General features: G+C 44.7%; 2 protein-coding genes across 2 annotated transcripts; one reads left to right on the top strand and one right to left on the bottom strand.

Moving 5' to 3' along the window:
• Window positions 1–59: 59 nt before the first annotated feature.
• Window positions 60–6,062, top strand: LOC121895671 (zinc finger and BTB domain-containing protein 39). Its single transcript, XM_042409066.1, has 4 exons — window positions 60–153; window positions 1,191–2,495; window positions 2,579–2,938; window positions 4,249–6,062. Exons 2-4 carry the CDS (start codon window positions 1,230–1,232, stop codon window positions 5,257–5,259), a joined length of 2,637 nt encoding a protein of 878 aa, XP_042265000.1. The 5' UTR covers window positions 60–153; window positions 1,191–1,229; the 3' UTR covers window positions 5,260–6,062.
• A 491-nt stretch (window positions 6,063–6,553) lies between these two features.
• gpr182 (G protein-coupled receptor 182) lies at window positions 6,554–9,100 on the bottom strand. Its single transcript, XM_042409508.1, has 2 exons — window positions 8,558–9,100; window positions 6,554–8,206 (listed from the first exon to the last, which is right to left on the bottom strand). The coding sequence occupies exon 2, from the start codon at window positions 8,201–8,203 to the stop codon at window positions 7,115–7,117; it is 1,089 nt and encodes a 362-aa protein (XP_042265442.1). The 5' UTR covers window positions 8,204–8,206; window positions 8,558–9,100; the 3' UTR covers window positions 6,554–7,114.
• Window positions 9,101–11,978: the final 2,878 nt, after the last annotated feature.

Raw genomic sequence — 11,978 nt, forward strand, 5'->3', positions numbered from 1 at the left:
AGGGGGCGCCTGCGCGGAACTGTTGTTGATGTGCGTCATCAAAATGCGACAAACGATCAAAAAGGTTCTAATTTAATCTGTGGACGAACACCGGAGTGTCTTTGAAAACAAGAAAACAGAAGAGTATTCACCAGCCACAAACGTCTTTAATGGGTGAGAAACAGTCATGATACGAACGAGACGGTTTTATAAACTAGAGGAGGGTTTTTCTAACGAAGTAAATGTGTTAAATCTGAGAGATTTATCAGTTAGTGAATAGGTTTATTAATAATGTGTCTCTACTGTGCTTGAATAAACTGGCTAATCTCTGTTAGCTTCTGCTGCAATTAACGATATTTAAAATGTAAAGTCAGAGTTTGAAACTCAGGCAGCAAAACACTGATGAAACTCAGCGGGGTTTTTGTGGTAAAATGGTGTTTGTAAATGTTTATACTGAGTATACACTGTTCAATGATGTTAATATGCTATAATACACTGTGCATTAGTGCAAATCAGGTGAATATTACTAATTTATTAAAGTGCATGATTGTCCATAAATGTTAAGAATTAAATGTACATTGATACTTGACTAATTTACACAATGTATATACATATGATAACAGTATATGTTTTGTTACAGTGCAGTGTGAGATATGATTGAAGTTCATTTAATAAAAGGCAGCAGCAAACAGAAAAGTGTTCAGCCTTGATTTAAAAGACTTTTTGAATATTTATTTTTAGATTCTGGTTGGCTAATTTTATAATTCTATTAATGTGGATGTTAACATGTAGAATATTTCTGGCATGATTTGTGGTCTTTGACGTTTTTATCTTTGTCTAACTGGAGAAAGTTTTAATACACAAATAAAATCAGTGGTTTGTATAATGCATTTATTATAATGCAGTGATTGTATGGTAAATGTAATGTTGTTTTATGTCACTGAATGTCTTGGTTTTGGACTGTTGTTTGGACAAAAGAAGAAGAATTTAAAGATTTCACAGTGGGCTCTGAGAAACTGTAATGGACATTTTTTACTGTCTGACATTCTGTAGACCAGAAAAAACATATGAATGCACAATAACACAAATCAAATCGACTGTACTTTCAATGCAAAGAAAGAAAGAAAAGTTTACCTGACTATTAACAGCATGTACTACACACACACTCCTCCTCTGTTCTGCTTCAGTGACTGTCTTGTTTGTTCCCACAGTCTGACTGTAGCACACCAGGAGCTGCAGCGGCAGCAGGGATGAGGATCCGGTTGCAGGGTCCCGGCCATGCTGCCAGCCTTCTCACTGAGCTCAACCGCTGCCGCCAATCACGCCAGTACTGTGATGTGTTCCTACAAGTTGGCAACCGCACATTTGCAGCACACCGTGCTGTGCTGGCCTGCGCCGGGACGTACTTCCGCAATCTGTTTGCCCGGGCTCCAGCCGCGTCCACCACTGCCTTCTCTTTGGAGTTTATTTCCCCGGCGAACTTTGAGAAAGTGCTGACGTTTGTCTACACGGGGGAGATCTTGACCGATCTCATAGATGTCGGGGTTCTGTACGAGCTTGCTGAGAGGCTGGGTGTTAGTGAACTGGTGAGGGCCTGTCACGCTACCTTCCCTGATCTGCAGGCTTCTGTGTCTGCGAACTGTAAAGCCAGCAGTCCTGGAGATCTCCTGGACTCAAGCATGGTTGCTGCTGCTTCCACAGTGGCTGCTGTCAGCACCGCTTCTGTATCTGCATCGTCTGTGTGTTCCTCTGCTGCCTCCTGCTCCTCTCTGTCTTCGTCAGCCGGTCCGTCTGCTGCCCCGACTCCTGCCGCCGCTCCCTCGCCTCTCTTCCAAGCCAGGGCAGCCAGGACGGGCCGTGAAGCTCACACTGGGGCTCTGTCTCTGGACCTGAAGGCAGAAGACCTCCAGTCTCATATAGGTTATGGGCAGATGGCACCGGATCATCTTTTAACCAGCAGCCATTCCAGTCAGAACGACAGCGTGCTGCCTCCGGGGCCGGTGCTCCAGCTGAAGACTGAGCAGGGGCTGGAGGAGGAGGAGGAGGAGGAGGCAGGAGGCAGCTGTGAGGAAGCTGGCAGAGGTGGACGGATGGTGGTTTCTGAGAGCGCGGGCAGCTCTCTACCCCGGAGCAGCGATCCTGCGCCGTCCGACCCCTGCTCCTACCCCGATTCTTCGGCTCAGCTGGTGGCGGAGGCCTGCGCCCCGACGTCGTCCTCGGGAGAGCCTGTAGGCAGCCTGCAGGTGGGAGCGGTGGAGGGCGGCGTGGTGGACGTGCAGAGGGACGGCAGGCTGATGTTTGGAGAGGTGGACGAAGGAGAGAACGAGGAGGAGAGGGAGGCGCTGCAAGGGAACGGAGCGATGGAGGGAACGGAGGAGGAGCAGTGGAGACAGCTGGCAGGCGAGATCATCGAGCTGAGCGACGACGAGAACTTCATGGAGGAGGGAGATGAAGAAGACGACGAAGACGACCTCGTGTGTGTGGAGAACGGAGAGGGAGGGAACTCAAGCGGCCAGGTAATGTTTGTGTTTGTCAGCAGTGAAATAAGTCAGATAAATATCAGTCCAAACAACAGAAATAACGCTCTTCTCTCCTCCAGGTGACGGGCAACATGCTGACCTGTAAAGCCTGTGCGGCGCCGCTCCCCGCAGACCCGGCTGCCATCAGAAGACACGGCGAGAGCCATCTGACAGAACTGGGGCTGTGCAGAGTGTGCGGGGCTTCGTTCCCGGACCGAGCTGCAGGCGTCACCCATTCCCTCACCCACGTCGGCGTGCAGCTCTTCACCTGCGAGATGTGCCACCTGCAGTTCTGCAGCCAAAACAAACTGCTGCGTCACCACCGCCAGACAGCTTCCAGTTACACGCTACCACAGGGGGCGCTGACCAACAACGGACAAGGCCAGAGCTCCGAGCTGCAGTGCACCGCGTGCACCAAAACCCTCAGCAAGGACTTCCAGGTCAGTGAACAGAGTATGTCAGTATGTAAATCAGGCATAAAAACATGGTTTCAGGTCAATTTTATGAATTTTTTTTTACAACAAGTTATTCTACATCAACCAATCAGAGGCTGCTGCTGTAAATAAACACACAGACGCAGTAACTAAATGTCTCTGTTTATTTAGCTCAAAAAGCTGATTTTTTTGGCCACTAGGGGGCAGCAGAAACAAGTAGTGAACACAACACTGACATATTATCAGCGTTTAAATTGATCTGTTGAACTTGTTAGCAAACAGTTGCTAATTTCCACAACCAGCAGTTATGAAGCAACATCATCGTTCATTTGGAGTCGTGTTTCTGTCCGCCTGGTATAAATAAGTGAAAGGAGTTTTTGTGTCTGTGTACTGTTTTTTTTTTTTTGTAGTTACTGCGGCTAACAGGAGCTAACTGGCTAAATTCGGTGGCAGCTACTGAAGACGGGCAGGGGGGCGTGTGATTGGCTGATTAATAACATAAAATATATCATAATGAAAAGTAACATTATTGAATAAAAAGTGGCGTGAAATAAAACTGACTTTTAGGAAAAGATGAGAAAAATGCCATTACAAAATTAAGACTTTTAAAAAAGGGCGTTTTGAAATAAAAATGAATTCCTACAAATAAAACTATTATTATGAAAATAAGAATAATAAAATAACATTTTTAATAATGAGTTGAGTTTTAATAGTTTCTTCAATTATTTTACAAATTATTGTGTCATTTATATATCTTACATAATTTGCTCATGTCATTTTATGTCATAATGACATCAGAGCTGCAACAGTTAGTTGCCAATTTTCTTTTTACCAAAATAACCTATTTTGATAATGGATTATTTGTTTAAGTCTGTTTTCAAGCAAACAAATGCCAACATCCCCTAGTCTCAGCTTCATAAATGTGAGAATTTTATGGGTTTTTTTGTCTTATGTCAGAGTAATTTGAAAGTCTTTGGGACATTTTTCAGTTTCCTGACATTTTTATTCATTTAATCTAGAAAACTTTGGTTCACTGTAGTTCTTCAGATTCCTGCAGAATAAATAAATAAGTACAGAGTGAAATCAATATATAAGGCTTTTTCTCACATGAACAGTAGGAGAGTTGGAACGTATCTCACAATGACTCACACAGTATGTCGAGACGTCTGCTGTTTGTATCATTTGTACCGGAGAGAGAACTGATTTCACAAAGAGCCACATGGACAGAAAATAAGAATATGGAATTACTCTTTAACCAACTGCTTTCATGAAATCCTCACATCTTGCTTCATGTGTCTGTCCCGCCTCCTCCACAGACTGTCAGAGACCACCTGCTGAGCCATGTGTGTCCTCAGAGCCTGAGCTGCGGCGTATGTCACCTCCCCCAGCTCTCCCTGTGCTCCCTGCTGTGGCACGCCCTCGCCCACCTCTCTTTGCCCGTCTTCACTTGCCCGCACTGTGCCCGCTGCTTCGTAGAGCGCTCCCTGCTGGACAGACATATGACTGCGCACGCCGAGGAGGCGGCAGCTAAGGAGAGGGAGCGGTCGGTGCTGAGGGCTTACAGAGTCGGGGCAGATGGAGTCGTGGGAGGAGGAGGAGGAGGAGGTATGGCGGGAGCGGAGGAGCTGCATTGCTTCCTATGCCCACAGACGTTCCGCTCCTCCTCCGCCTTTCAGTATCACCTCAGCCTGCACACCACCGAGTCCCTGGGGAGCGGAGGAGGAGGAGGAGGAGGAGGTGTCGCGGGTCAGAGCTGGTTGGGCAAACGTAAAGCCGATCAGTCTCTGGATTGCCCTCCGTCTTCCTGTTCCTCCTCCTCTCCGCGGGACGCCGGCGGCCTTGTGAAAATGAGCAACCTGGGTTTGGGTCTGGGAATGGGCTTCAGCTTACCAGATAAGTTTTTTCAAGGGCCGATACACAGCTTGCCCTCCGGGGTCCTGACCAACGGGAGTTCAGGGCAGGACGGAGGAGTCGGGGCGGCGGGCGTCCGTGGGAAATGGTACCGGTGTCGCTACTGCGGTAAACGTTTCGCCCACTCGGGGGAGTTCACCTATCACCTCCGCATCCACACCGGAGAGAAACCCTACCAGTGCAAAGTCTGTCTGCGCTTCTTCAGAGGCCGCTCCACCATGATCTGCCACCTGAAGACGCACGCCGGCGCTCTCATGTACCGCTGCACCGTCTGCGGCCTTTACTTCTCCACACTGAAGCTGGTGTCGTCGCACATGGAGCTCCACAAAGACCATCTGCCTCCGGACTTCAACATCGAGCAGACCTTCATGTACAATGATCACTCTAAAGAACCGCTGCCCACTGTGGACACCTGATAGACTCTGTGTCATCTCTCTCTGACACCTCCTCTGTGTCTGGTTATCGTGGACCATATACCGCATATAATAGACTTAGACTTTTAGAATGTAGTGGACATTTAATCCGTCAGATGCCGTTCACTGAGTCAACCTTTTTTGGGAGGTTTAGTCTCTTTGAACTAAGATTAAAAAGAAGCCACTTGGTGGCAGTGTATCCTGTCTTGTGTCAGTGACAGAGGGGAAGCTGTTATTATCTACTCCAAACAAGTCTGTATCTTTACAACTTCAATATCAGGATAGGTTTTTATGTCCGTGATTGATTGATACATTACACTGTTTATTAAAGTAGCACCTCATTGTAGCATAGAAATTTATTTTCCTATTTTTGCAATCACTATTTTTCACACACTACGATTTTTTATGTCGTGTAAAAGCTTCATTTTGTCGTCGCACCTTTTCACAAACACGATATAACTAGCCACGTGAAAGTCTTCGTCATTGAACCATAAAAAAAAAACATGTTTCTTGATGTTGTGTCAGCGATGAAGAAGCATCTTTAATGAATGCTGTTTAGTCACATGCTGTCTTCACTCGTTGGGAGCATGTGAAGCATGTCGTGCTGTAGAAACATGATATTTAAGTGCCCATCTACACATTTCTATGTGATATCTGTGTCTTACCTCATATTTATGATACTAGTGCAACTATTTATTGTTTATATGCCTTTATACATCTGATTTTCTGTTTATAAAGCTATGTCGGCCTTTTTTTTTTTTAAATGTTGTTTTAGATTTTGAAAAAGAATAAAATAAACGCCTCTTGGAAGACTGTTATGACACCTCTAAATGGGTGTTAATCTGTTTTGGATGACCTTCTACACTGTCACGCACCACAAAACCCATCCATCATCACAATTTCAGTGGAATTAGCAGAATTCCTCGTAGTATCATGAACCTCCCACTTCCAGGGGCTCGTGACCTTTGCCCTTTTTGAAACTCTCTTCCTGCTATTGTGCCATCTGTGGATTGACAACCCCCCCTCGCCCCCCTCTTTTTTTTTTTTTCCTTTTTCTGCCTTTCTTATCATTTCAACTGTCGGATGTGACACATTCCAGTAATGGAGGTAAAAGTAATACAGATCAACAGTAACTGCAAGAAGTGAGATTAGCCCGAGTGCCAGAACAGCAGAACTGGCTCAGTAAAATAAACACATTAAGCTTCCAAACACACACACACACGCACGTACTTTGAGTTTTTTCATTGCTCTGCTCCGACACTGTGATAACAAAGTACAGAAGTCAGCTTTTCTCAGCTTAAATGGATACAAACAGTGTTTGAGGGAGTTTTATTGCATGTTAACAGGTAACTAAGTTACAGCACAGACTAGACGACAGCAGCAACCAGTAAACAGATAAATAAGCATCAGGCGACTTGATCCAACTGTTAGATCTGTTGGATTCGTTATGAAGTAAGACAGTGGTCTATTCAGTTACATTTTCACACTTGTAAGATATTTATATGGATATGAGGATGATTGCTCTAATATGGCGCTGGACAGACAGACAGATTTGTTTACACGCATTCCTGGTGCGGATCTCTTCCTCCCCTGTGCAAACGAGAGTTTAGAGTTCTTGTGAATTTCCTGCCTTCCGCTGCGGTTGGATACATGATTTAAAAAAAAAAAAAAAAGGAAGGATTATGAGAGGATGGTGATCTCTTACAAACAGCACAATGAGTCTATGACCGGAGTGAGACGATACAATCTTTGCCTCCGGTATTCTGAAGCACCGAGACTTGGATTCAGTTCTGTCAAATCTTCTCCTCCGTCGTCCCTCACTCCTGCAGCTTACTCTTTTCTTACATCACCTTCTCTCTTATGATCCCACATCAGACTGGCTGGTGCTGGCGTTACTAAACTTCTGCTTCCCCATGCCTCCCCCGCCTCCGTTTGGAGCGTCGGGCTGGGTCCCCGCTCCCGCCTGGTCTGCGGTTACCTCTTTGGGAATGCAGTTCACCACAGAGCTGATCAGGTTGTTGCGGAAGCTCTTGCTGAGGAAGTTGTAAAGGATGGGGTTGGCGACGCAGTGGAAAAGCGACAGGCCCTGCACCACGCTGAAAGAGAAGTAGAGGAATTCCACCGCGTTGCAGCTGAAGATGTAAGGGTTGAGGTCATCTATGGTCATCAGGAACATGACCAGGTGGTAGGGCAGCCAGCACATGATAAACACCACGGAGTACACGTGCACCAGCCACACCTCCCGTCGACCCTGCACGTCCGGGGTCGTTTGAACGGCTTGGGCGATCAGCACGTTGCAGGTGATGATGACGGCGGCCGGGCCCAGGAACTGGAAGAGGAGGCTGAGTAAAGCCACAGAGACGAACCATTCGGTGTGGTTGTCCTCGGGCAGCATGTAACAGCCTGGCTCGTCCCACTCCAGGAGATCCACGTGGATGTTCTCTATCAGAGCCAGAAAGAAGGAGAGCAACCACAGGCCTCCGCAGAGCGCCCAGCGGCGCCCTCTCGCAACGGGGAAGCATGCCAGGGATGCGGGCCTGGTCAGGGACAGATAGCGCTCCAGGGTCATGAAGGCCAAGAAGAAGGTGCTGCTGTAGACGTTGATCATATAGATGAGGTTGGTGACCCTGCAGAGGAAGCGGCCCCACAGCCAAACCTTGTCCATGGTGACCTCCATCATGAAGAAGGGCAGGATCACGATCACCATCAGGTCCGACAGGCTCACGTTGATGATGCAGAAGAGGACGCCGCTGGCCGTGTGGCGTCGACGCCAGTTGACCCAGACGACCAGCAGGTTCTCCAGGAGGCCCACCATGAAGACGAAAAGGTAGAGCAGGAAGAGGGCGATGCGCCGGTAGTCTGTATCGAGGTCGATGGAGCACTCGAAGACAAACCACGGCGTGCCATTTATGAAGTCTAATGAACGGTTGTGCTCGGAGGTGCTCATGGTCTGGAGTGAAAAGGAGAAAAAGCAGGGAAACTGTTTCATATCTGGACACAGTTTAGATTTACTTTGGGGTTAATCTGATTATGTTTCAGACGTTGCATAACAAGCACAGGAGGAGGAGGAGGAGGGTGGCAGACATGCTGGGTTGAGACTCTAATGTTTCTGAGAGGTGGATATTAAAACCACAACAGCTTATTAGAAAGCCTTTATACAATCTACACCATGCAATTCAGCAAGTATAAACGTCCCACTTTGAGGTGCATGCTTGGATGTTTCTGTATGTTTAAAGTCTTATTATTTTTTATTATCTACATCCAAACATCTCCAAAGATATAGAACTAGACTATATCATACCTTGTTGTGATGATGAGTGCACTGAAGATGAAGAAGAGGGCAGGTCCCTCTTGAGGCCTTCGTTGTCTTCTGGAGCAAAGCGGAGAGCTTTCTGTGTGTAGATGACTCCTTCCAGCTCCGATGTTCGTGGCTATCTGAGCAATCAAGTGGCCAGGAGTTTCAGCACACCCATCTCTCATTAACACACACACACACATGAAACAGGACATCCTCAGCGAGTGGTGGGGAGTGGTCTAGAAGTCCAGGGACGCCCACACAAGCTGATGAGTCTGGGTTAATTGCAGTTGGCGGGGGAGGAAAAAAATGTATTCAGATAAGAAGGTGTTTCCCAAAAATTAGAGTTTATACTCATGGGAGGAACTTGTACAAACACAGTAACACAAAAACAACCTTGTTCCATCTTAAACACTTTGATTATTATCTCTGCTGGCTCCCACAGGTGATTTATCATCAGTTTTAGTTTGCATTAGCTCAGCGATGGTAGGTTTTTCTCACTTAAAATGACCTTAACATGATCCTATATGGCTGCTAGGAACGGTTCAGCAGAAACAGTGAAAACAGGCACCGCATAGCAGAGGACAATGCCAGGAAGTGGGGCACACTGTGTGACGGGCAGAGTTTAGGGGAGATGGGAAGCCTGGGGCACAACAGCCTCACTGAGGAAGGGGGCTCTTTAACCTAGATGTAAACACACATCCTCATTATTACGTTATTTCAACACTAAAGAGGGCTGAAGTTTGGCTCATGAAGCCTGTGCAGGTGATGACAGAGTAGATGTGTTTCCACTGAACTGGCTGGTTTGATAAAATAAAACTCTGCCGGGTTAGCGTCGGACTTATAACATTGTAGGAATCACAGTGTATTTAAATGGATCCAGAGATATCATCTTTTTTTGTGCAATGCCTTCCTTACAATAACCTGGAGCCTACATTACCCATAATGCAACTCCACCACAAAAAAAGCTGTGAAATGTATATAACATACACTTGTAATTTTTACATTTTCGTGCAACTATTTTCTTTCACTATTTTAGTTCCCCTGGTGTATTTTTATACACAAGTTATATACACCAGTGGTTCTAACAGTGCAGTCGGGGTGTTCCCAGCAAAAAGGGGAATAACCTATTTTCGCTATAATTCCATCAGAAGTGACACAATGACCGAATGTGTGACTATTTTGGTCACAGGTTTCATACACTTTCTGTAATAAAACATCTAAAAGCAAAAATGTTATCAGATGGGGGTCCGTGGTTTAATTAGTGTCAGTTTCAGGGTCCTTGATGTGAAAAAGTTTGAGAACCACTGATTGGTTTTGTCTCAATAAAGTTCATAAAAAATCATTACATAACAAAAACTGTGATGCAATTCATTAGGAAAGAGATGTATTATTAGAAAGTATTAGTAATAAATCCATAAATAGTCTGAAAGAAAATACACCAGTTCAAGACTGAAATGAGACACGACTATGATTATCTACAACGCCTTGTGAACCTTTTTTTAGTTCAAATATTTATTTACCAATTTCCATTTTTTCTTGTTTTCCCTTCATGGTTTTGTATGACTTTGTATGAAAGAAATAAAATTGATGAATAACTGCTAGTAATCCAGCAGAGATGAGGAGCTACAGAGGTCTCTAACTCCACACCTCCAGATATTTTTCATTTTCAAACTTTTAGTATTTAAGCACTTTATCAGATCCTGAAAAACTCCCTCTGGAGCCACAAAAGCCTTTATACAAACACCTGTAAACAGACTTTGATGTGTAAAACCAGTAGAGTTCCCCATCAGTAGGCTCTTTAGACATAATTCCCCCCTTATTGTTCATCTAAAACTGCACAGAACAAATGCGATCCTGTCGTCTCGTCTGCTGACATGATGTAACCGTCTAAACGGGAGCAGCTCCACTGAGTCAGCCTAAACGAGTCCTCGCTCGAGGAACTGTGAAGGTCACGACTGAGGTCAGTGTCGTACAGAGAGAACCCAGAAACATTTCTCTTGGCTGTGATTCACACTGATCAATGTGATCCCCTCCCTGGACGCCGTGTTCCTTCAGCCTCTCCTAACTGTCAGCACTTTGTAGCTTACTGACCCCTTCAACAACTCCATCCTTCTGTCTCACTCGCTCATCCTGCCGGGACTCCTATTGTCTAAAGTCAGTTCAGTTTTCTGCAGCAACACGGAGGAGTTCACCTATCAGCAAATTTGGTCTTTCCAGATGAAACAGGAAGGAACCAGTCAGCACAAATGTGCCTTCTGTAAAGAGTGAGACAAAAAGCAGCCCCTGACCCCCACCTTGTTGTTATCTAAGACTTGATTAAAACTCATTTATTAAACAGACTCTGACCAGCAAAATATCACAGTATAAAACTACACTGATCAAGATGTCATAGTTAAAACATCTCTACAAAGTGATCTAATTTAATTATAAATCTAAAAAATACATAATTTTACCTGTAAAATCTAGATCTGAAAATTAACTAGTTACTACAGCTGTGAAACTAATGTAGAGTAAAAAAATACACTATTTCCCTCTGAAATGGAGCGGAGTAGAAGTAAACAGCTGCATAAAATGGAAATACTCAACTTTGTGCTTTGTACAATTTGTTCACAATTTTTCCGAGTCTGTCTTAAATCAACAGTTAAGTGTCCATATGAACATCGCTGTAATCATTCTTCCTGTTTATACTATTAAAAGATCTCTTTCAAATGTGCTTTCAGTGTGAGTGTTGGAGGCTACAGTGTGGATATCAAGTGGATATTTGGCACATTTACAGTCTTTTTAGCAAAAAATTCCCTCTTTGTGTTCCCCTTTTGAGCTGTGGTGGAAGTATAGTAACAAAAAGAGGAACTTTGGCACTAAAACAGACTGCAACGTTGACAGATATCTACTAGATTTGACTCATTCGGATGACTGAAGCTTCATATTAGCGTCACATAAACTTTTAAATACGTGTTTTTTTTTTATAAGTGCATCATGAAGGGATCTTCTAATGGCCAGTATGAACAGGAGGAATGATTACAGCAAGAAAAATCTATTTCAGTGTTCATTTGGGCTCCTGACTGTTGTTTTAAGACAGACTTGAAAAATTGTGAACCTACCCTTTAAGTACAGCATTCGGTTACAAGAAAGCAGTAACATGTTCTTGTTTACAGGCCTTTTCTGTCTGTGTCGTCTTTCTGCAGTTAATTATCAGATCAAATGTTTCCACAAGTGTCATCACGCACACACACACACACGCACACACACACACAAACTCTTACACAACATTACGCAAATAATGAGTCAAACACTTTCCCGGAGTTCTTTGTAAAATATATTTTGGTCCAAAAGCTGATTTGCAAAAATACAACATGTGCAATCATTGAGTAAGATGAGGCATCATACAGAGTTTACCGTATCTATACTGCCTGGCCAGTGTTTG

The sequence above is a fragment of the Thunnus maccoyii genome, chromosome 4, assembly GCF_910596095.1.
Source record: "Thunnus maccoyii chromosome 4, fThuMac1.1, whole genome shotgun sequence".
In the NCBI taxonomy this organism is placed as follows: Eukaryota; Metazoa; Chordata; class Actinopteri; order Scombriformes; family Scombridae; genus Thunnus; species Thunnus maccoyii.